The 25,452-nt window shown below is 38.4% G+C and overlaps 2 protein-coding genes and 1 long non-coding RNA gene across 11 annotated transcripts; 1 reads left to right on the forward strand and 2 right to left on the reverse strand.

Annotated features, from left to right (window-relative positions):
• Positions 1-36: 36 nt before the first annotated feature.
• On the reverse strand, positions 37-25,001 carry LOC144663882 (ADP-ribosyl cyclase/cyclic ADP-ribose hydrolase-like). 2 transcript variants are annotated; one of them, XR_013572684.1, is made up of 9 exons: positions 24,361-25,001; positions 23,693-23,781; positions 23,059-23,200; positions 22,389-22,483; positions 21,825-21,917; positions 21,228-21,314; positions 18,163-18,267; positions 1,022-2,303; positions 37-988 (listed from the first exon to the last, which is right to left on the reverse strand). XR_013572684.1 is itself a non-coding variant. In XM_078524967.1 (8 exons), the coding sequence occupies exons 1-8, from the start codon at positions 24,640-24,642 to the stop codon at positions 2,207-2,209; spliced, it is 990 nt and encodes a 329-aa protein (XP_078381093.1). In that variant the 5' UTR covers positions 24,643-25,001; the 3' UTR covers positions 37-2,206. The 2 variants fall into 2 exon arrangements, 1 of the variants encoding a protein (XP_078381093.1); XM_078524967.1 differs by having other exon boundaries at positions 37-2,303.
• On the forward strand, positions 4,287-8,070 carry LOC144662389 (uncharacterized). Its single transcript, XR_013572435.1, has 3 exons — positions 4,287-4,832; positions 5,597-5,717; positions 7,223-8,070. It is a non-coding gene; the product is annotated as an uncharacterized LOC144662389 (long non-coding RNA).
• LOC144663895 (uncharacterized) lies at positions 9,612-18,002 on the reverse strand. 8 transcript variants are annotated; one of them, XR_013572689.1, is made up of 5 exons: positions 17,628-18,002; positions 14,726-14,841; positions 14,587-14,658; positions 12,857-12,929; positions 9,612-10,213 (listed from the first exon to the last, which is right to left on the reverse strand). XR_013572689.1 is itself a non-coding variant. In XM_078524983.1 (4 exons), the coding sequence occupies exons 1-4, from the start codon at positions 17,642-17,644 to the stop codon at positions 10,148-10,150; spliced, it is 228 nt and encodes a 75-aa protein (XP_078381109.1). In that variant the 5' UTR covers positions 17,645-17,996; the 3' UTR covers positions 9,612-10,147. The 8 variants fall into 8 exon arrangements, 4 of the variants coding, with proteins under 4 accessions (XP_078381109.1, XP_078381106.1, XP_078381105.1 ...); XR_013572687.1 differs by having other exon boundaries at positions 14,587-14,841; XM_078524983.1 differs by lacking the exon at positions 14,726-14,841 and having other exon boundaries at positions 17,628-17,996.
• Positions 25,002-25,452: the final 451 nt, after the last annotated feature.

Consider the following 25,452-nt stretch of genomic DNA (forward strand, 5'->3'; position numbering starts at 1 on the left):
GTCTAACCCTCATTATACAAACACCGCGGCAAAACGCACTGCGCATGAGTGGAAAATTAACATCCGGTCAGTTTTGTATTTCCGGTTGACTATGTAATCCAGTCGAGTAAATACAAAATTCCCGTCGCGCGAAATTTAAACACAAAACTTAAGAAATAGCAAAGAAACTTAAGGAAAATAATGGTCTAATTCAAAAGTTTATTTATTTTTGTAGCTTCATACTTTTGCACCATAGGGTTTCCTGCTTGCACCAACATTGAAAATTATGCTTGAAGTTTGCAGGTCGCAAGCGCTCGACAGTCGACAGCGGCATTTTCGTTTGGACTGTGTCTATCATTTTGCCCGCTTTAATTGCTCGCAAATTAAGGCGCGACAAATGAGAAAGAAAAACAACATAAAACCAAAATAAAGAACCACTGAACTTTCAAGTTTAGGCTTTCGATAATTCTTGCCTTCACTGAGAAAAAAGTCACAAAACAAGAAAGAAAACAACATTTGCTCAGTGTTTGCTTGGTTCAACATGAATGAATTGAGTCTTCGATACTCCCGGACTACCTGGAGTTTTTGCTGGATTGAAAGCTGTTAGCCGAGAAGCTAAACAAGTTTAAATTGTGTTTCCATTCAAGACAAAGGCAATTTGATTTTCTTAATCCTCCTCACAAGGTCAAATATTCGTCTATTTGGCGGATGTTTTCCACATTTCCAGTCCGTGTGGCTGCCTCACGCGCGAACATGAAACTTAACCAAACTTTCAAACTATCGTACCGGTTATCTCTCCTCAATCTAAAAGGAAAAACAGAATCAAAGTCTAGTTTAAAAACTTGCTTTAAACCAGAAACCGAATAATTAAAAATCGGACCTCACTACCGGGTGTTATTTAAAAAAAAAACTTTAAAAAGTTTTTATACCTCTGCTGAACGAAAAACAAACGAAGCGACTGCGTGCTGTTATTTTTTAGGCCGAAGTGTTAGGTTAAATAAATGTAGAACTGAAAACAATTAAAGCTAGAAAATACACAAACATGCAACCAATTACTGGATAGGAAAGTATGAATTTAGTCAAGGTTAAGGCAAGGCAAGTAAAACTCTGCCTTCTCGCCTTGTGTGATAAACCTAAGCTTATTTAAGCTCATCTGCTGCTCAAATTTAGAATCAAAGCCTCAACGAATCCACGACTTACCTTTTTCTAAATCTATCGAGTATTGTTACGGTCATATTTAGTTTGTAATCCATGACAGCAGATTAAAACACCGCAATTCACAAAGCAAAACAACTAAAACGTGGGCCACGACTGACCTTGAACCGAAAGCGTAGCGAGTGAAGCCCGTTGAGTGACTGGATAGATGACCGGAAGTGCTAAATTCAGCGCATGCGTAGACGTTCTGCCGCGGTGTCCATTATACAGCCTGTAAACAAAATTCCTCCCAGAAGACAACAAATATATTGGCTAAACACAACCGTGTTTTGTGGTTAAAAATATATTTTTTATTATGTATCGACAAAATTATCTCAAATAACAAATGTTTAGAATCTAAATGGCTATTGCACGCCTTATTTGATAAGAAAAGAGCTGTGGTCAGCTGAGGCAAAATAGCATTACTTATAATCGGCAGATTATAAGTTAATAACCCTAAACACGGTAACCTACTATCCTTTTAATTTCAGAGCGCGAAAAGTTGACGGAGGTGCGGAGCGCGTAGTGAAAAAGAACGTGTTTCCTTCCCCAGCCTCCAACCTTCCCATGCTCTCTATGGCCCCAAAGGTAATAAAATGAGACCCCTTGGAATCAAATAGTCTCGAGAACCAAAAAAAATGTCCTCGGATCAAATCTTTTCCCCGAAAAAATCTGTAATATTAAGAAAAGTAATGTAACTTACTATAAACTGTTGCTCTCCCGGTCTGCTTCTGCTCGCTTACTGACTTATTTACTACAAACTCAATAACTTGGCTAACTGGAGACTGACTAATAAACTGACTTTCTTTCTCACTTGCACTGGTGCACTGGTGTATCACTTCTTAGTCTTTCTAAATGTTTTTAAAAAATGTGCGCAAAGTTATTTAAAAAGAATGTGCGCCTTAGCCTGGCTAATTAGCTATTACACATTAGATCTATAAGTCGCTCTAGGTTTTAGCATTTTTTTAATAAATCTTTGGCATGGTAGTGTTCAGTACCGTTTTCTACACTCATTTGAATTGTATTTAAATTACTACTTGAAGCTTCCAGCATTAAAGAGGAAGGCCATGATACCAGCTGTAATCAACAGCAGAGAGGCTTTTACAGAAACGCCGAGCCCTCTTGGATTCCTATAAATAAATTACAGTACTGCTCAGTATTATTTATATGCAGGCCATGATCTGTCATGACAAAATCAAGGTAATGTGATGCATGTCAAACTAATTATTGGGCAAGCAAAACAATATATTTGCTTTTCCTTGCAACAATAACCCGCAAATCTATAAATGCCATTTTAGAATTATCACGGTACTGTTAACGACTTGATATTTATTTATTCGTGCTGAAAAGTAATCCGCTGTAAAACTACTTTGTCATTTTGTTAGTTGTATTTTTTTTTCGCTTCTTTTTTTTCAGGGGGAGGGGGTATCTGCTCCACCTTTATATTTACCTATCGTTTTTATTGAGCAGAGATATGTGTCACTAATAAAAACTAAATATTTAACAACCTCTCTCTTATAAATTATAAGCCCACTCTACCTTTCTCAAAAGGATTTAAGATAAATAAGTACCATACTCCGGGGCTTAATATTAATTTTACTATATAAACAAACACTCAATCCACAACCATCGCCAACTGAACCCTCGTATAATTTACCGTATTTACTTCCAGTTGTCAATTTTATAGTTTCGTCAACGCAGTATCACAGTAGCTTAAGAAACATTTCTTTTTTTCTATCATGCCACATAGTACTAGTAACAAGAAGCTTAAAGAAGCTTAAAACTGGGCGGGAAATGACGTCCACATTAGAGATATCACATTGTTTGTGTTGAAATGAATTGGCCTTTCAGTGTATCGGTTTGAGACACTTTGAAAGATAATTAGTTACCTTCAGTCTGTAAAGGCGATTCTTTTTGGACGGAGGTCATTTCGTATATTTTTGTATAGAAAGGACGTTTCGGTTGCCGGTAAGGTGCGGTTAGAGAAAGTTTGAAAAAGGGATTTGAATTTTCTAAGTCATTTTCATCGACGCTTTGTCAAGTTATTCATGACGTCGTGAAGTTCTTAGTGTATTATAGCGGAGCTCTTCAGCGCGCGCCAGCGCGCGGAGCGGAGCACCATGGGTAATGCGGGTACGAGAGAATTTTTGTAAACCCAGGAGGCCGAAAAAATTTGGTGCGTACGCCCGACCGACCGCGCGCGCGTACAGACTCTCGGGGAGGGGGAGGGGAGTCCCAAGGCAACCCAAGCAGAGGGGGGAGGGGAGACAATCTTCTGCCTCCTTCGTTAACCAGAAATGAGTGAGGTAATTGTTGGATAGCTAGACCATGTGCTCCTCCCCAGTCCCCTAGGTTATAACACAACATCTCCCTCCCCCGACAGGAGGAGATCAGAGAACGTACAACTGGAAACCAATACAAGCAGGTTCACGCTTCTTGACTCCTGCAGAAAGCCGCTATGCTATGATAGAACTTGAGGCTCTTGCTGCCTGCTGGGCAATGAAGAAATGCAACATGTTTGTTCAGGGTTTACCACACTTCACCCTTCTTACTGACCATCAGCCTCTCATCCCAATACTGAATTCTAAGGGAATTGCAGATGTCGAGAATCCCAGACTCCAGCGACTTATGATGAAGATGCTGCCATATTCGTTCACTGCAGAATGGGTGAAAGGCAAGGATCATTTGGCTGCAGACGCTCTTTCTCGTTTCCCAGTGGATGAGCCATCACTCGATGATGAGCTATGTAACATTCATGCTGAAGCAGCTGTAAAGATCCAATTTGCTGATAAGTCAACTGAAGACCTACAACTTCATGAAGTTTTTCAAGCTCAGCAGACAGACCCTCAGATTTCTCATCCTGCCGACTACGCCATGTTGGATAGCTAGACCATGTGCTCCTCCCCAGTCCCCTAGGTTATAACACAACAGTAATCGACTAAGATCTTTGATATTGGACATCCATTTTATGGTCAATTGACAGCTGTCAAAACAACGTATCCGCTGACCAGTATCACATGACCATATCGCGGGCTCAGGTTTAGAACTAGTCAAGGTCGCGTGTTTTTTTTAAGTTGACCGCTGACCAAATGATAGCATTGCTATTGGTCCGCGGGCGCAAGTACTTTTCCATGGTCAGTCCATTTAGATTTACATGAAGGACAAAGTGAACAACCCGGTCAGTTTGAAAGCTGAACGAAGCACAAGGAGAAACCGAGCAGGAAAAAGAAATGTCTCCGTAAATATTTCTCGGTCTACCCCGTCTAAAGGCTTTACACATCATGGAAGTTATGGCAAACGATAAGGGCTTACGGGGAGATCCGAAAAAATGGCACAGGTGGAGAGCGAGCGAGTTTCTACCGTTTCGGCGGCTGACCAGCTCTAGTAATTGAGCTAAACGCAATTAACTGAAGTGAAGGAAAAAAGAAGTGTCAATAGCTACACGGATGGAAAAGGCTGAAATAGACCTTCGCAGATAATTCAAAGGTCGGTGGTGCTGGAGTAAGTTATAATTTATAGCTTACACATGTACTACGCGGTTGGATAATAATACGAAAAACTGCGGCCGCTTCGCCTCCGATTAATTCATGAGCTGGTTGAAAGCTTTGTCCTGCTGAATTGCTGTGAATTGACAAGCATTCTCCGACTTCAAATATGAGGTAACAAACTTTGACTTTACTGAATACACTAAGTCCATGTGTTTTGTGAAAATCTGTAATTATATGCTTACACATGTACTACGCGGTTGGATAATAATACGAAAAACTGCGGCCGCTTCGCCTCCGATTAATTCATGAGCTGTTAATGACTTAATGTTTTTATTTAAACTCCCAGCTAAACTTAGTGTTTTAGTTTTTTTAATTCATCTATTTATTCTTATTTACTCGCTGTTGGAATTCGTTTGAACGAACTATTTTAGGGTCGTGGACGAATACGCTAAGAGATCGTTCGTTGCGAATTTCTTGCGTTGACACGTTTTTACCACACCTTAGCAGAAACAAAAAAAAAACTCAGTTTATTTCCACATAAAACTATCTTAGTTAATTATTTTTAGTAATTTTACAAAACACAATTGTTCGCTCTACTTGTAATTCATGCCATTTTAGACACTGTATGCAGCTGTGTATGCAAACTTACATTGACTATCACTATGACAGTGTTGAATGTGTATCTTTGCAATGGCAATGTTTTTTCTATACAAGTAAGTTAACAAGAAATCTCCAAGAAGAAAAGCTAAATATCCCATTGTAGGAAGGAAGGGTCACTACACTGAGTGTATAAACGAAAGAGGCTAATATTATTATATTTGATGAGATCCATTAAATAAGACAGAATTTTTTATAAATTCTTTTTATAAACAGGGCCATTAATTAGAGCTAGTGTGGTGGTTTTTAATAGATTATTATGTCAATCCTTCTTTTAGGTAGTGTTATATTCTGCCATTAAGCCGCAATGAATGAAGAATACCTACTGGCTACAGTCAAGTTTTGTTGAACTTGGTATAGAATGCTCTGTGCAAAGTGGACAACAGCAAAGTAAATCAGGTATCTAGTTTATATTAGTTATAATTGAAATATGTTTTTATTCAGTTTCGTTCTTTTTTTACCCAGCTGCTTTAATCTGCATTTGGTTGCTGCTGATCTTCTTACTTTGTGAAATATTTGCATTCATTATTCAACTCCTCAATGGAGGTTGCCTATTCACCGAGTTAGGATTTCGAGTTGGATTTCGAGTTAGGATTTTGAGTTGGATTTACGAGTTTGATTTTCCAGTTGGATTTCGAGTTAAGATTTCGAGTTGGATTTCAAGTTAGGATTTCGAGTTGGATTTTCGAGTTGGATTTTGGAGTTGGATTTCGAGTTAGATTTCGAGTTAGGATTTCGAGTTGGATTTTCAAGTTGCTTACCGTACTAAGCACTCCGGTTAGCCTACTATACACGCCAGTTAGCTTACTATGCACTCCGGTTAGCCTACTACACACTCCTGTTAGCCTACTATTCACTTTGGTTAGCCTACTATGCACTCCAGTTAGCCTGTTTATGGTTAGCTTTCAATAATTGTAATGGGTTTTGCTTTGTCAAAAAAAATCCAACTCGAAATCCTAACTCGAAAATCCAACTCGAAATCCTAACTCGAAAATCCAACTCGAAAATCCAACTCGAAATCCAACTCGAAATCCTTACTCGAAATCCAACTCGAAAATCCAACTCGTAATCCTAACTCAAAAATCCAACTCGAAAATCCAACTCGAAAATCCAACTTGTAATCCTAACTCAAAAATCCAACTCGAAAATCCAACTCAAAAATCCAACTCGAAATCCTAACTCGAAATCCTAACTCGGGAGTTAGTTTGTCTCTCTTCAATGACATTCAAAACAACTACAATGTATTAGTAGACAATTTAAATAATTAATATTTCACTAAAAGTATGTTTTCATGAAATGCCTAGATCTTGTACCAGAAAATATCTATACCCTATCCTCGCTGTGGAAGGTTAAATGGTTTGAATGCCACCTCCCCTCACAAACTCCTCACAAATTCCAATGTGTGGTTATGGCAGAAATCCATGGCCATCTCATCCTCAGTGTATGAACCAGTGAAACAAGGCATCAAAGAGCCTCAAAACAACATGGAGCAGGAAAACAATAGCTTCAAAACAGACATTTTTCACAGGTTCTTATACCAAGGAAAACCCAAATATTCAGATCCATCCCATGTAAGGTCAATGGAAGTTCCAAAAGGGCTAGCGGGAGGGAGAGGGGGAGGGGGGTTGATTAAAGGCCAAACCTTTTAATTACCGGTAAGAGGGGGTGTTAGGGTTTGCAGTGATGCTTTGAGTTTATTAAAATATTTAGTTGACTTTGCAGTTATCAGTAAAAAAAATAGTCTGTGCTGATCCATCTATGTTAAATATCTAATGGATCCTTTTGCATCCAGTGGTTTGGCTTCAGTTAAACAAGCTCAAGTTAAGTGTTTTGTTTTATAAATTATTGATATTGATGACAATTAATCAATTTTAATTTAATCTGTGGCATTTGACTTTTTTCAGGGTTAACATGAGTTGCAGAGTTTGCAGTGCCACAGACACAAAAACAGACAAAGACAAGGACATAAATAGAAAACAGGAAAGATTAAATCCAGCTCGATGTTTGGGTGTCGTCATGATGCTATTTTTAAGAGACTAGTAAATTACATGTAAATTAAAATCAAGAAAAGCTGCAAATAAGCAAAATTTAGATTTTAAATGTTAACCTATTTACAGTGTACTTCAGAAAACGACTTCTTGATTGACCTGTCACTTTCACATCTTGTTAGATGTAACAAGGGAATTATGAAGTGATCTTTTCAAAAATATGCAGCGAAAACAGTAACAGCAGAAATGGTGGTAGTTTAAAATTGCTATTTTCAATGTTTTGACTGGTAAGAAACCACATGTGACCAAGCTAAAATCTGTTTGGCCAGTTAACATGACCTGCAAGTGTCCAAATGTTTTGAGCCCTCAACTACACAGGACTTACATGTAGTTGTCTAATTATATGATAAGATCTTTGGTTGACTTTTGGGGAGGCAGTGGAGTTACAAAGCAATGTAATTATTTGAATTTGGATTAGTTATGCTGAAACTGGTGGTACTGTAATTCTAAAGTATAGGTGAGTTTAAAACCGTTATTGCAAGCAATATGCATTACCAATTTCATTCTTATGTATTGTATGCTGTGTACAATTTATAAGAACAGCTATATTTTTAAAATAAGTGAAATATTCTAAAGCCAGATAAAATTTGCAGTATCCATAAGGTACCATGTAGCAACCAAATTGTGACTCACTTGCTTACTTTGTGAACTCCATGACAAATGGGCAACATGACTCCATAAAGATGTGGACAATAATACAAACAAATTTTGTTTCCGGAGTTAGGTTCACCCCTGTTTGCTCGCAGTTAGCTTTATTCATCTGGTTTGCTTGCGGTTAGCTTTCACTCTAGTTTGCTTGTGGTTAGCTTTCACTCTGGTTTGCTTGGAGTTAGCTTGGTTTGGGCAACATGCTGTAAACCATTAGCTATAACCTCTGCCATTTCCATTCAAAATTAAAATATCGGCAAATAGTGAAAATGAAAATGAATAAATGAGTGAATGAAAAAAATTAAAATCAACCTTATTATAAATGTAGATGTTTGTTATTTCCTTTATACTCTAAATGTAAAGTGATTTTTTCTTTCTTTAAAGCTGGTAAAGCAACAACAAAAATGCCTTATTTGCCATGTGATATGCCTATCTACCCCGACATGCAGCCCTACTCCTCCCTCCTTTTTTTCTACATGAAGGTAACATAATTGCCCGTTTTGCAACATAATTTCCCATCCAGACTTCTTTATGATAATGCTTTCGGTGGAATTATAACATTTTGATTGATTTTGTTTGTTCTCTTATTTGGTGTTGCTGTACACGGTACCCGGAGGGGGGGGATGGTACTCCCATATAAGAGCTATACGGGTATGTGCCGCTCAACATGGTATGCTTTTTGTCTCTCTGACTCTGAAACAGGGTATACAAATCACCCTTTTGACTCTAGAACAGGGTTGATTGTTTTCCCAGAATCCTGATTAAACACTATCAAGTATATAGCTATGAAACTCCGCTCCTTTCATCGCTTTATCTCCAAGCCACAGACGAAAGTCAAGTGAGAGCTTTGTGATGTACGGTAGTGTTTTTATATCTATCTTCATATATTTCCATTGTGGATATTGCTGGAACAGGGTACCTACTTTGCAGTGTTTGTCTGGAACAGGGTCGCAAATTGAACCTTTTGTCTCTGGAACAGGTCCAGAGTCTCAGCAACTCAACGGCACACCCCCATAGTAAATTTTAGGGAGTACCCCCCCCCCCCCCCCCACCCCGGACACGGTAAAAAAGAAATAAGGAAAAATATTAATTATTATTTATTAAAAAAATAAAACGAATATAAAATTCTTAGCCTTAAAGTTTTACAATGGCCAGAATTCAGAGTTCAATAAAGTGCAAAATAATTAACTGGGGAGCTCCGCTTTTAGGCTTGCCTAAATTTATATATTACAGGTCTATATATACATGTATGTCGGTACAACGTGAAAATGGTAGGTTTTTTGGCCGTGGTTATTCTGTATATTCGATTAAAATAAGGAGTTGTTTCAAAGGAGTAAAGATGGTTGTGCAAGTCATACAGAAGAAATGGAAAAGTTACTTTTGGTTTGCTTGATGGTGAGTGTGGTTGCGAGCTTTATGTAGGTAATCGTTGGCTGGTTTAGACGAAGGAGAAAACGTGCGGTTGTGTGACTTGCTGGGAGAGAGACGCTTTTTTTAGGTTTGTAAAACATTTATGGGGAAGATGGATTATTATCATGGATTGTTGTCAGGCACAGTTAATGGCTAGATTGTGAAATATTATGGAAATAGCAATATATAAGTAATATATTATATACAGAGTACAATCATTGCTTTTCATTGTAATCACCAGCTGTGAGTACAGTTCATTGAGATTTTTCATTTTAAATAAATAAAAAGTGTATTTCATTATGTAAGTCGAGTGACGTTTGGGCCGTGACGTTGTTAGACAAATCACATGGTTCTAGTTAACTTCAAGTGAGTTGCAGAATTTACAAACTGATGAATTTTATCCCTGAAACAGAAGTACGCGATTGCGTATAGTTCGTGTGTCGATTAAGAACATTTTTATTTTAAAGCAGGAGGCAAATGGACTGAAGCAAGAAGTGTAATTCCTCTACAGATGTGAAGTATTAATAACTGCACGGCAGTTTGTTCTTCGGCTTTTTGTTTACTTTGTTTTATATTTTAGTTGCTTCGCGAGTGTGATGCATTACTCTGTAGAGGTGAAACGTCAGATCAGCTGATAAAGTTGAGTCAGAATCCATGGGTTTTGTTTGAACTATAATCCTTCTTGATAATTGTGAGATGGTTCTTTCTTGTGGATCCATTTCGTTAGTTGTTGCCTTTAATTCTTGTGTACTTGACTTGTTGTGAACCATGTATTTTCTTGCTCTGCAACTGAATAAAATGAGAGAAAGATCCTTTTAAGTTTTAGAACGAAGATAGGAAGATAAGTTGAGTTTGTAGGAGGCTAGTAAATTTCTTTAAGATGAAACCGGCAGATATTTAATATTTTGGTTATCAAGGACTGGATAGCAAATTGATTTTGTTAACAATAGTTAAGTGTCTGAGAATTATGTTGGAGATATAGAGACCTAGAGTTAGGGAATGGAATGGTGTTGCCGGTTGAAGGATAACTGCGTTAGAGTATTCGAAATATGTGAGGCAGCGGGGTATGCGAGGCGAGGCAGTGAGGCATGGGAGGCGTGTAATCCCAATAAAAGGTACAGTAAAATAGAATAAAAAAGGGGACCAACACAAAAATCAGAAATAAAATAAAATGCGCAACAAAGCACCTGTCCATATATGTGTCCGATAAAAGAGTGTGTACTGTAAAGCAACATTTAGCCCTATTCAGTACTGTCATCTACCATAGGGGGGAGGGGGCTTATATCCGGATGTTTTTTTTTTTGTTCCCATGTAGATGAGCTTATAACTAGACACGAATATAAGCAGGAGCACTTATAACCCTTATTTTTCGGTATGCGTTGATACTGTTGCATACACTGGTGCATCTAACATTAAGTTCCCAAGAAATTGTCAATTTACCACAAAGCTTCCCATACCTTTCACATCCTGATTGATATGCATGTAGCCACTAGTACTATCATCAGGTTACGGTATTTATTCGAATAAGCGCGGCGCTGTTTATTATATTTTTTTGCGACTTAAATGCAGCGCTTATTGGATCGCGAGTGTGGCGCTTATTAAAAAATTGGATGCGCTATCTGTATGGAAATTTTTTGGTGTCACCATTTGTCTACTCCCGGCACTTCCACAAAATGCCACTAAAATTGTAAGTAAGACCTTCACAACGGAACTATGTATTGCAAGAATTCTGAATAGAGACCTTAAGGTAATTCCCTTGAAATAGAACTGCTCATAGATTTCCAACCAAACTTTGCCAGTTGGTTGTTTACCTTAAGGGAAGTTAAATTTTGAAATAAATCAAAGATCTCTTCGAGATATCGACTTTTTTGCATGAAGTTAGTATGAGTAGAAGGTTTATCCTGGGCATTGTTGTTCAAACATATCATGGAAGAATGCAAACGTCTTTCAGTTCAAGCATTTTTTTTATTTTCGCGGAGGAAATGCTGTATTTGTCAGTCGCGACGGCTGGGCACTTTGCAACTTTGGCTTGGTTAAAAATGGTAAACTGACGTTTGCCTTTAATCGAAATAGCCTTTGGGGATATACAAACAAGAGGAAAACATAACTGGCAACACGTGAACAAAAGCAGATTTTAGCGAACAGATGAAATGCTTCCACACACAACAAGAAAAATTTTGTTCGAAACGACACAATGTGCTGCCCCCCTATCCTCCATGGGTGGCCCCCATAGTAACAAAAATATCAATAACTTCGAGTCCAAATCAACATAACTTGATCTATTTATCATGCTGGAAAACACGGTGCAAAAATGTATTTTTTTTGGCGTTTATTGTCTTTTTATACCACAGCTTTGTGCATAACTTAATTCAAATTGCAGATTTTAGGAATGAGAAACTCTGTTAGCCTATAGCCTTCTCAGCCAGCAATCACTACCAAAGAGCTTTATCAATTTCAAGTCTGAAGCGGCTTAACATAAGATTCCAAACAAACCTACAACAAAAAAAATCGCACTTGACATCAGCTTCATACATATACCTGAAACTTTTCGATATTACTCTGATGCTCTACCATTATCAAAATTATCAAGGCATGCAAAATTATCAATGTAAAAAAAAGCATCATACAGTACTGCATTGGTAAGACCAGGTTCCAACTTTAAATCCCATCTTGAGCCTAATCCTTTTAGTTTACTATTTTAAAAGGCTAACTTTATAGAATCACTGCAAGTACTCACAATTACTTATACAAATTTTACTCAACATAATGTTCGCTAAGACGTAATTTTTTTTAAAAAAGGTTAAAAGGCTATAATATGTACAAATAAAAACCGAACGTTTTTTTACTAAAACGTCTGTTTTCCACTTTTCTATATTAAAGGAATTTTTTGTAACATTATTATTAATCATTAAGTGAGAAAAAAAGATACAAAATCAAAAATTCTTTATTTTATTGTTGTAGAAGTTGGACCACATCATCCCCGATGTTTGTTGTCGATAATTCATGATTTAGACAAAAAAATCCCTTCTATTACCCCACCAGAGACAACAGGAAACCAAGTGATCTTTGGGGAATGAGAAAGGGACACTGTGTGCATCTTTAGTTCTCAAAGGGTCAATTACCACAGCACCTGCCCTTCAACGGAGTTTACACCCCACCTTACCCACCCCTACACATGATCTAACAAAGAATTCAAACAATCGTTATCGCTTTTTGCTTCAAGTTGAACATCATATTGTTTCCAGCAGTTAGAAATATTGACATCTGACGCCCTATTTTTTTTTTTATCAGAAAATAATATTTTGCTTAACTGAAGAAAAATGATCCATAACTCCCTCACAGAAGGAATTTTTCCTAAGACCCCCCCCCCCCCCAACCCCCAACCTGAAGGAACCCTCCGGAAATCTAATTTAGCTTCATACTTTTCCTTACCGTTTTGGCCTTTGAGACCCCTCCCATCACCAGGAATTCCCAATCCCTTCTGTGGAGGAAGTATTGACATTTTCTGTAAACACAATTGAGAAATAAATTATAACATAAAACAGCCTTGCAATTAAATTCGGCACATGTGACCGGACGGAAAAGCAACAGTTCACGCTGATATACTGCTAAATAATAGAGTGAGTAAAGCACTTCCTCTATGCAACATTTTGGTGTATTAGTTTAGTTCCACACTTCCAGTGGCAGTGCAAAAGCCAAACAACATTGGTTACTGTAATGATTCGATTTAGCGCCCTCCTTCCAATAAGCGCCCCCTTCGGAATAAGCGCCCCCCTTCGAATGTGTTTTTGTCAATAAACGCCCCTATTCCAATAAGAGCCTCTATTCTAATAAGTGCCCCATTGTTATGAGCCTCTATTCTAATAACCCCCCTATTGTGGATAACCACCCCTATTGAAGTCATCGATGCATTCTCGTTCCCAAAAGGATTGCGGCCTCTGGGGACGAAATGGCATCAATGTCGAATAGATAAACTCACGAACATTCACCGTACCGAACATGTATATATTTACTGCTAAAATAAACAATTCTTTTAAAAGTAACTGAACTTTCAACAATTTGTTACTGACAGTTTCTGTTATTGTTAGTTATTTCAATATATATTTAAGTTTTGTTTTGAATGTTTGGTTTTTTCTCAAAAAATTAAATAAGTGCCCTGTCTTAATAAGCGCCCTTCCATGAGGTGCCAAAAGTAAATAAGCCCCCCGGGTGCTAAATCGAATCATTTCGGAAATACTATTAGCTGTGCACTTATGAGTTATGCAGGTGCACTGACATGAAAAGTGTATGCCAAAGCATCAACCAATTCATATCTAACCATAAAGTACTGCCGTCAATCTGTAGAAATTGTCCAACAGTTCATCGGCTTATTTGAACATAATACATAAAAAATTGGAAAATCTGCCATATAAATGCATTTATTAATCATTATTAGCTGTTTTGATGTTATCTGCTCACTCACAAGAATTGTGATAGCTGTCATTTGCATACTGTAGTGAAGCAAGTAATTAACTAAGACACCTTTCAATACTAGTAGAGAGGCTAATTTCTGTATTCTGAAGCTTGAATATCAAGTTTATAAATCATTTTAATGATTTATTAACTTGATATTCAATAATTAAAATTTTTAATGACCTTGACAGTTGTAGTTAACACACCACAAGGTCAAATTATTTAAACAGCAAAGACACAGAAGCACCATTTATCCCATTGATCTCAATAAAAAAAATCGATTCAGCACTTGAAAATATTCAGTATAATTATTTATAAGGTGGTCAAGGCATGTCATTATCAACTTCACTGGTTTTGATCAGACGGACTAACTAATGGTGAACTTCACTTCCATTTCATCTCTCCCTTCAGGATATCACCTCCATATGATTGACAGCAATAATAATATTAATAAATAAAATATACCAGAAGATATATCATGTTAATTAATAAGTGTTGGATACATGAAAAAGTTAAAAAAACTTGTATTGAAAATAATTAACTGGTTAGTAACAGCATACAATAACTGCTAGTAACACTTACCTGTTCCTGCCTCCTCCTCAGGCACCTCGATTTTCTTTCTCCGACGAAGCAAGAAAGCGAGCGTGAAGCCCTTGCACGCCCATGTCCCCAAACAAGAGAGAGGCGTCGATCTGGGTACGAGGCCGTACCTGTTCTCCATTTTAAATAACGTTCCGGATAACAACTTTTCCATGGGTATCATGTGGAGCAACATGCCTGTGCTGTAAAGCCAAAATCTCTGTAAGCCATTGCCAACCCCATCGCCTTTATCTTCACATTAAAAGCAACCTTTTTCTCCCTTCATGTGAGCTAATACAGCCTTTCCAGATTTAGGTATGCAGATGATAGCAGCAGTGTTCCTTGCACCACTTTGTTCCCATCAGTTGTTGAAACTATTATAACTCCTTAAATAAACAAAAACAAAATTGAGTTATTGAAAAACTTTTCAGTAATTTTCAGTAATAATAATGGGCCAAGTCCATTACCACCACCCCATTAACACAATCACCTACCTATAATAATTATAAAGCCCCTTCAAGTTGACCTGAGCAAATGCTCAGTACCAGTCATTTTCTTGTTTAAAGAGCACCTAGCTTTAATATTGTCTCCTTGTGGCTCATTGGTGGCCACATGAATGGAATTACAATGTATTTATGATGAATGAGATGACTACATTGAATATATCAAACTCAAATGACAACACTACAGTGTATTGATTCTGTTCTTATCTAAGACAGCTAATTAATATATCTTTTTTGCCTGATCATGTGGAATTACCACTTCAGATAATTTGCGTAGAGACCTAGAATTAGATGGGATTCCAGCTGAGATCCTGCCTAGAACTAGTTAGGATCCCTGGTGGGATCCCTCCTGGGATCAATGCACAGCTAAAATTCCATGTGGAATTAGCAGCAGGTATCTCGAGTGGGATCCCACCTGGAGTAATTAGCAGGATCCTAGGTGACACCCCACCCAGGTCATTTTAGAATTCTTTAGGCAGCATCCCACGTGGGATGAACATACAGCAACCCAAGAAGGACACAATCTCACCTTACATTTTTACGTGAGTTCACCTGTCAAATATTCTTTTTAAATTTTCACAAGTCTAAATTATTAACACCTTTAAAAAAACAATCGATTAAGTATAGTAAATATCTTGAAAGCACCACAATTGAGAAGGTAAGACAAAGAATTCATTTCACAGCTACCAACAATGTTATCATCCCTTATCCAGGGCTGTCATTAAGGGCTGTAACCCGTAACACCTGTTAACGGCTGATCATGAGCTCACTCAATGTTACAAGTAAACATTTTGATTGGTGTTACTTTACAAGTTGCATCCAGAATAAAATGCTACCGGTGATAACTTCAATGTTTGGCTGCATAAAAACTTAATGACAGTCCTGCAAGTTATCGTCATCCACCTTTACACTTGATTGGTATAAGTATTTTACAAAGGAGTTCCATGGTGGGAGAACATAAGAGGCAGGGGGGTCCCCACACTCACTTTTCTCCCAGGTACCTGGGATTTTACTTTCTTTCACTTGCATAACAAGTGAATGGCCTGCTAATGCCTGAGGGGAAGGAAGGAAAAAAAATCACTGGTCACAGTGCATACAAACAAAACAACACTAAACAAGAAACCCACTAAATGCAGTGAATTTTTCCACACACGAGTACTATGTATACACATGAACACAACACCAAAAAAACCTTGCTGTAGTGATCTACAATTTACAGTTCTGTGATATCCATATTTTGAACGACGACTTCCACCGGGTTAGTAAAGACAGTCTATTATAAGGGGTCATACAGCAGGTCGTCACAAAAGTGCGAGGCAGCAAGGTGTGCGATCCATTCTAGTAAGCCAGCTAAATAGCAGATCAGAGGCTGGTGGGGAATTAGCTTAAATATAGCATTCCGATTAACCTTTTCATTTGGAGTAGGGATTGTTGCCTCATATACCTCGCTGCCATGCCTCACACGCCTTGCTGCTTGCACATGAGGGCCTGTTTACATATAGTTCCAGAATGACTTATATTTCGGAACAAGTTCACAATGAAGTTCGTTGACTGCATACATTCCACATGACATAATTGACCAGCTCAACCAAAGTCGTTTTCACGTGCGTAGTTTTTACTCAAGATCAAAACAAGATGGCGCATGTTTTGCGCAAACATGTTATTTTTAATGCTCATGATGGCTATATCTGCAATTTTAAAAAGCAAATTATTTGACCATAGGGCTGCTTCTTCGGGCTAAACAGTAAACGCAATAATTTACATTTTTTGCTCTGAGTTCAAACTGTGACCTCTGTATGTGGTTTCACAAGATGCGGTTTCATCTCCGAATCAAATTCATTTAAAAACCAGAATGAACTCATTTGGGAATGACCTGACTTTTGTCTTGGTATCATGTAAACAGATAGAGCGAAATATATCGGGATGGGATTAACTTGTTCCGGAATGAGTCATTCATGAATCATGTAAACAGGCCCTAAAACTCTCACACAGCAGCAAACCGCCAGGTTTTTTCTTTTTAAAGAACAAATTGCTTGTATCGGTGTATGACCAATATTCAATAGGCTATCGGTTTTTAAACAACTTCATTCCATTTCGTAGCGGATCTATATGTAGCGACTATAATGGGAGAATGCACCATCAAAAATATGGACTTAGTCAACTATTTTTAGCCATGCAATATCAGCTTCATGCAGTTTCAAAAATTTAATATTTCCGTTTTGTAGCAAGTTCCCCGAGCTTATAAACAGATTTGAAGCAAACGGATATCAGTAACAATTAACCCTCTTTATCTTTATATCACCTTCAATGTTGCACACAGTAGCCAAAATAACTTTGCCTCCAAAAAGCGAACAAAGGGTAAAAAAAATATGTTAAGCTTATTTCAGTAATTTTCTGGCCAAAATTGCAAACAAAACCAGATCTAGCAAACACAGCTAAAAACGTAAACTACGCATTTCTTCCAAAAATATACATAATGCAATGCCGATAAAATGCTCTTAAAGAACCAAAAACAATAACCCGACGACCATTGCTTTGAGTATTCTTACTTCACTAAACAGTTCAAGTTGTTTTAATCGGATCGCCGGTCCAAAATCAAAGCGAAAGCTGGCAATACAATAAACATAGGGAACGCGCAAACTACATTCTATTATAAACACATGTCATACCTGAACTCGTCTCTCATCACCGTCTGCCTTCAGTGCACAGCCTAATTCAACCTCCTCTCACAAGAAATTCTTCCTGTCATCCTTACAAAATTCCTTTTCGGTTCATTTGGATTCCAAACGCACATTCAGGCTGCGACTCGCCATTCTCGTCCCCAGAGTCCACGATTCCTCTAGTCTCCACCGGTCAAATATGTCCGCTATTATTCAAAATGGCGTTTTTTGAACAACTTTTTCAATCTTTTCGTCCCGAAAACTTCGCATTCACCTGCTTCCTCCCCTGTCATCCAACTCATTCCTAGCGTTCCTCCTAATTCTACACAACATAACATGACGTCTCTCCTTTTCCTTCAAAATTTACGCAAAAAACAAAACCCTCATTAACGAAACAACAGGGAGAATGAGGTATATATTGTATAATGAGCTACCGAATCTATGAACTGGACTAAACGCCCAGTTAATAAGTCAAGTGTTGTTCTTTGCATGCCCCATACATACACCACGTACAGTACAGCCTTTTTAGTTCATACAGACCAACCTGCATATGTCCCGGATTATTGTCCTGTTCCTGTATCCTGCCTCATCCAGAAAGAGACATTCACGAGAGTAAGGGTGATCAGCGCACAGAATATGACGCACGTCACTAGCAAATAGAGATGAAGACGCGATGAATAGTTTGTTTAGTTGTAAGACAAAACACAATGCAGCATCAAAGAAAAAAACAGCTAATAATTAAAAACACGAGAAATAAGAGGAGAGAAGCAAATGGCTTTCCACCAGGCTTGACGAGTATATACAATCCAATTAAGACCACTTTGGAAATCCTTCCCAAGTTGGAAGTTGGATTGTGCTGAACCACAGTGCCGTAGCAAGGGGAGGGGCCGGGGGGACCCGTGCCCCCCCCCCCCAGTTTTTTTTTTTTCCAAAAAGTAAAAACAGACCTGTATGAAATGTTGAAAATAAAATTTTATCTCCTGAGAGGTTTGCAACCATAACATTTGTACTTCTTTTCGTTTTTTTAACGTACGTAGGGCGATGCACAACAACATTAAACAGCAAAAAACTAAACTAAACTAACTAAACTTTGGGAAGTTTTCAAAAAACGACCTGCCGATGAAGTCTACGTTTGCCTCTAAGGCAACCCAGAGAGTTTGATAACTACGAACTCACTATGATGACTCTGAATAGTTAACATTTGCTGGTTTCAACATACAGAGACAGTTGACCTTGCAAGTGTTATACTCTCTTCAATGTGCATTGGTTTGTTAAGACAATGTAGGAAGAAAATAATTCACGATATGCGTTAATCACAAATAGCTCTTGGAGAACCAGGGGGGGGGGGGGGAGGTGTCTCTAAGGAAAATGTTGGTTCAATCATTACTGCCAGTATGACGTCACGCTCCGCATGAGTGATATTAAAGATGGCGGGCAAGCGTCAATCGAGAAACGAGTCAAGAATGTGGCATTTTACTCCGTTACCTTCCTTCCTTTACTCAAGTCAATAATGCAGAGATGTTAGCGAATGCAACCGTCTCTCTTCTGCTATTTTTGGTAGATAAGACTTTATATTGATTTTTTTAAATCAACAGAAACACCTTCGCAAAGTGTAGAATGATCGATGAAATCTGTAAAAAGGTCGAGCTTTCGAGGGTCCTTGCACAGCGAATTTAATTTTTATTGTAACAGAAATAGGAGGTTTGGCACAGGATGTACGGTTCTTGATGTACGTGCAGTATCAGACTTTCAGCATTCGTGGATCTTCATGTCTTTCCCCTTAAAGGTAAAAATCGGATTCTCGTCCGGCAGGACTTAACTTCAGCCAGGTCGGATGGAGCCTGCGCTTTCATTGGGTATTATAGAAAAACAACACAGAATAACTTTACTCAAGTCTTTATTAATCGGTAATATTTTACTACTTGTCTTGCGGCAAAAAATTTGAACTTCTGTCTATTTCACACAACACGTTTTTCTTCGTTCAAAGCACAATGAAAGCGCTTGCTCAATTCAAGCTGGCCAAGTTAAGGCTTGCCGGGCGGGGTTAACTCTTGGATGGGTGCCCGACTCGAAATACCCCGTGTTGTAAGCTTTTATTTATTTATTTTTTTTTTCAGGAGGTATGCAATTAATGAAATTTAAGAGTCGTCACGGCAAGGAAAGCCACAAAATACAACAGAACTGCACAGATACCAACAGTAGTATATTATAATAAGCCAATGAATGCGAATAAAAATATATGGAAAAATAATTCTACATGAGATCACGCAGCAGCGATCGGCGTTGTTGACATGTTCTGGATAAAAATTATACCTTTGCACTCGAACGGAAAGACATGAAGTTTGGCTATTGTTTTCAATAAACAAAGAACTGCATGCATAATAAATGTAGGGTCCTCTGCGGAAATCTTGCCGTAAAACCTCCTATTATGAAGCGGATTTGAGAAAAATGTTTGGGTGAAAATGTGGATGTTTTTGATGGACTTCGCTTGACCCGAAAGCAAAATGGCGGTCCCGCCTATTGTCCCGTTCACGAGTTAAAAATAATAACCACATTACAGGAAAACGGGCGCTAAAAACCAGAAACAGATCATTCACACAGAAGTTAAGGCATCAAACCTAACTACTGGGAAAGAATTAGCGAACAATATCGATATAAGCACTAATGATAAGCCTTTCTGGACCTCTGCTGTGGCGTACTCGCGTTTTAATCCCGCTCATCTGACCAAACCGAGGGAATCGCTCGCGCGTTGCCATGTGACGTCATACTGGCAGTGATGAGTCGGTCACGATTAAACAACTGGAAACAATAGAGTCACCTCCCCCCCCCCCCCCCTGTGGAGAACGCTGGAAATAGCATTTTCAAGCGTCTAGATTTCCAAATTTTCTGGGGGGTGGGAATGCCCCAGACCCCCCTAGCGGCTCGCGCCTCCGACGCTCGCGTGCCCCCCCCCCCCACTTATTTTACCCCTGCTACGGCACTGTACCAACAAACAAACAAACAAGCAAACAAACAAACAAACAAACAAACAAACAAGCAAACAAACAAACAAACAAAAATTAAATTCATTAAAATCAAAGAAACACAAAAGACAAAATCAAACATAAAACAACAACAACTTCAACAAACAGATTAAGTTTTTTTCAGATTTTATCACTGCACTATTTATTAAATAAAATTACAACATCAACAAGGGAAATATAGAAATGGAAGAAAGAAAATGTACAACAAGACCCAAATTAAGATGTGCTTAGTGACTAAATTAGCTTAAGTTTTTGAGTTGGTCACTGACACGTACAAAAAACTGACAAATTAAGCAAGACATCTTAAGAATAAAAGTGCAGAGTGAATGTCGAATATACTTCTAAAACGAACAAAAACTAAACAAGCAAAACAAACAAACAAAAACAACAACAAAAAAAGACATTCCAAGATAACGAAAATGCCTCTTCTCATCTTCACCTTTTTCTCTGGGAGTGGGGAAGTAGTTATTTATGCAGTTTATTTCAAGTTGCAGTTATTGTTGGAAGACCAACAGACTGAGACAAGTGAGAATGAACTAAGACAATAACTAGAGGTAAATAACTAACAAACAATTCGAATTCTTACTCTGGGTCGTCATGACAACTAACAGTTATTCCTCTGTCTTTTGCGTCGTCCCGGAGAAGCTTGATAGATTTCTTTCCGCACTTTTCACTAACAATGTCAACAACAGAAACGAGTCAAGACTGATCAATTTTCAATACCTGCCAAAAACATATGAGCTGGCCGCATTTCACCTCGATGAGGGGGTTCAGTCTTTGATATCCGGGTGTCAAAATATATGTAAAACCAGACGCTTCTGGTAAAAATGATAGCTTAATCTGGGAGCTTAATAACGGTTTCAAAATTTCTTTTCTTTGTATGGTGAAACGTCATTATGGAATATATTTTTAACCAAGGAATTTCACATTTTATCTTATCAATTGTTCCATGCCTGTATTTCACCGATCACGACCAGATTTGAGCTGTTTTCACGTTTCACGCGCTAATTTTAGCGCAAATCACGCGTCACGCATTACCCCCTCTATCACCCGAATGCAGTGGAATAAACTCGGTCAACAATGTCTTCCACAGTGCGCCAACAAGGGCATTGCTATTGTCTGGGGAACAACAAGGGTAAATCCGAACGCTGCAAACAAGCTGATTGCAAAATTATGTACTCACTATTCTGTGCCATTTATTGTGTGAACAACGATAATCATGAGTTCGGTGATTTTCTCCACTTGGAAGCTCGGCAGTTCGTATTTTCCGAAGAAACTAGAAAACAAAATTATTAACACAAAACATACATTACTGTGAGTTCATTCAATTGCCAGTATTTCATTGAGACTTCATAAGGACGAGTAAGATCAGGGAAGGTTTTTGCATCAAGGTCACATTTGGACTCACTATCATTTGCTACTTTGAACATACAACAACAACAACATCAACTTAATTTTGTCCCGAATTTTAGAGTAGCTAACAAATATTAGTAGCTAATATCTTCGAGAAGTACAATAAAATTGATAAAAGGGGATATAAAAATTTAAAAAAAATGTATTTATAAGCAAAAAACGGTCTAAACGAAGGTGGTGCTCTCAATGTCACTTGTTCTGATATAGTTTGGCATACGTTCCATTGTTTGGCTGAAAAGTAGGAAAACAAAGTAATTCTGGAATAGCTTTGGGTCACTGAGATCAGGATACGTTATGTTTCTGCATCTATCCAGTAAAGTCTTTTTATTGTTACCTGTCTCGCTTATAAGCTGGAATGTGATTCCCATCGCCAGAAACCCTGGATCCGTTCAGCATGACACGAACGATTCCTCGGGCATGTTCAGCAAACTTTGAAACAAAATTCAAATTCAAATAGTCATTATACATTTGCTCTTTGGTTCGTTGGTTGGTTGGTTGGTGGGTGGTGGGTGGGTGGGTCGCTCGTTCGCTCCATAGGTGTACGAGGCGGGGGCGAGGCAGACAAGAGTCGGAAATTTCAACCCTTTTTTGGGAAAAAATGCCTAGAATTCGGGCAAAAAGCCTTGAAAAAAATAGAAAATGACAAATCTCAACATTACGTCCAAAACGAATTACATCAACATAAATAGTAGAATTGAAAATATACCGAACTTTTTGATTCAAATGTCAAAATTTGCCCGTACGCCTATGGTTTGCTCACTCGCTCATTTGCATGGTTTGTTCGTTCGTTCGTTCCTTCGTTCGTTCGTCCCTTCGTTAGGTCGGTCGGTAGGTCGCAGTTGACTACAGCAAAATCGCACCGATATTTCACGATTTTTTTTTTCGCTGAATAACTGCACTGAAGAAGAAATCTATATTGGAACGGGAGAGTGGGTTTGTGTACCTTTAGTTTCTGCTTTCATTGTCTATTCACCTGATTTTGTTGTTGTTGTTGTTGAACTTACTTTTTTGGAGGCTTGACCCCAAAAAGGCGTCGTGTAATCGCAGCTCCTGCTCCATTTTGGACAAGAATCGTAGTCAATGCCATCTGTAGTATTTCGCGATAAATTCCCATTTCCACAAAATGTCAATTCATTGACGATCCACCTAGAATTACAAATTGGCGCGTGTTATTAAACGTTCATAATAGGCACATAAAGTGAAAAAGAGAACATGAATAAATGAATAAATAAATATATAAACGAGGAAGGAGGGAAAGAAGGAATGATCGAACGAACGATCGAACGAAAGAACGAACGAACGAACGAACGAACGAACGAACGAACGAACGAACGGAGGAAAGAACGAACGAACGAACGAGCGAGCGAGCGAGCGAGCGAGCGAGCGAGCGAGCGAACGAACGAACGAACGAACGAACGAGCGAACGAACAAACGAACGAACGAACGAACGCACGAACGAACGAACGAACGAATGGGCGAACGAGCGAGCGAGCGAGCGAACGAACGAACGAACGAACGAACGAACGAACGAACGAACGAACGAACGAACGAACGAACGAACGAACGAACGAACGAACGAACGAACGAACGAACGAACGAACGAACGAACAAACGAACGAACGAACTCATTTTCCTTACCCAGCCATGGTGTCTTCTAAAGTGGTAAACCTAACGTCAAACTCTGAATATGAATGTACGGCTTTGTACGTCCCTGACCAAAACAGGCTCTGACAGAAGCAATAAAATATTCATTTGCATTTTAATACATTAGTAAACACCTCTTTAGACTATTGAATAACCGGAAATTGTGACTTAAGACTTTCACTTTGTATTTCAACAAGGAAGTTGTGTGTGTGACAAACGGGTTTCACTTTGTGTTCATACCGGAAAATACAGTCCACGTTATAAATGTAAAAGCAAAACGTAGAAAACAACGGACTGATGAACGAGAGCCGAACCCAATAGTTACTGCACTATAAAAACAAATGGCTTTAGAGGAAGTGATTTTAAAACAGTAAAATTCCGAGAAACTCGACTTACCATGTACTCGTGGCGTTTCAGTTTGTTTCAACATACGAATTGTGCGACTGTAATACAAACTTTGTAAACAATACTTATTGCTTCCTAGCAAAGGTGTTTTTTTACATATAATCGTGGCAATTAATGTCGATAATCGGAAATATATGAAAACAAATAACATGTTTATTTTACAACACAATTAAAAATTATGGCGCTTTTACCCTTTCGCCTTAGTTACTTTCTTTCCATAATTTAACATCAAATTAATTTGCAAAGTAGATCCTCACCTTATTATGAATTTCTGCCATTTCAACTTCATCAAAATACGGCTTGTAGTCGGCGAAAGTTAGGTTACAGGGATTCTTGAAAGCGAAGCCTCCGTGAAGCGCGTCCCAGATTTTACTGCAGTTCTTCCAAGTTGTAGTATTTAAACCAAACTTTTTGAATTGGTAATCATAGCATCTACCGATAACAATTTCTTTTATTCGTGGAGTTGAACCTTTGTCCTGAAAACTCTGCTCCACAAAGCTCAGGAGAACAAGGAGGCTGGCCAGATATACAGCACCCATTTCTTGACAGCACAGCTTCCCGAGTCTCACAATTGACTTATATTAAACACAAACATATCGTTCATGAGAACTTCAGTCCGTGCCACCAGGCACAAGTCGTCCCAATTTCTCGGAAAACCAAAACGACATGGAACAATCAGACCATAGACTAATGATATGATTTGCTGTCGGTCTTAATCTGGTGACCTCAGGGCTAAGCAGGCACTGCATTTTTTTGCCTCGAAAAAAAACAAACGCTTTAAGATAATAAAGTTATTTAAACCTACTAGACGCTTTCTGTCCACTGATCTTAGTGGGAAAGGTAAATAAATAGGTCCACAATTTGTTCTGCACGTTTGACATTAATAACGCTTTTGGGGCAACCCATGGCCAGTTCGCGAGACTACAACAAGACGGGATTTAAGCGGCGTAACTGGACAGGAAGTGATTGGTTTCTTAGAAGACCCCAGAAACGGAGATGCAGAGAGTTCTAGGAATATTTGGGGTCGCATTAATCCAGTTCGTCTTATATAACATAAAAAGAGGTCAAGATAAATATTTTCAGAATTTATTCGGTACAGTTTGTAAAATGAGGTAAGTCCCTTGGAAATTAATAAATTCTGTCAACCCGCCATTTTATGACTTAGTAGATGGATTAAGTGAAACGTTTTGTTAGCGTACAATAATTAGCAGCCTCTTTTATAGGAACCTTTTTTAAATTGTACTTTGTCCTAGAGTTGGTAGTAGTACAATTTTTTTGATATGTTGCCCTTTGACGGGGAGGAGGGGGGGACTCAACATGTGGGCAGTACTCGATATGCGGTATGACTC

Source organism: Oculina patagonica, chromosome 8 (genome assembly GCF_052425735.1).
Source record: "Oculina patagonica isolate OP01 chromosome 8, crgOcupat, whole genome shotgun sequence".
Taxonomy (NCBI): Eukaryota; Metazoa; Cnidaria; class Anthozoa; order Scleractinia; family Oculinidae; genus Oculina; species Oculina patagonica.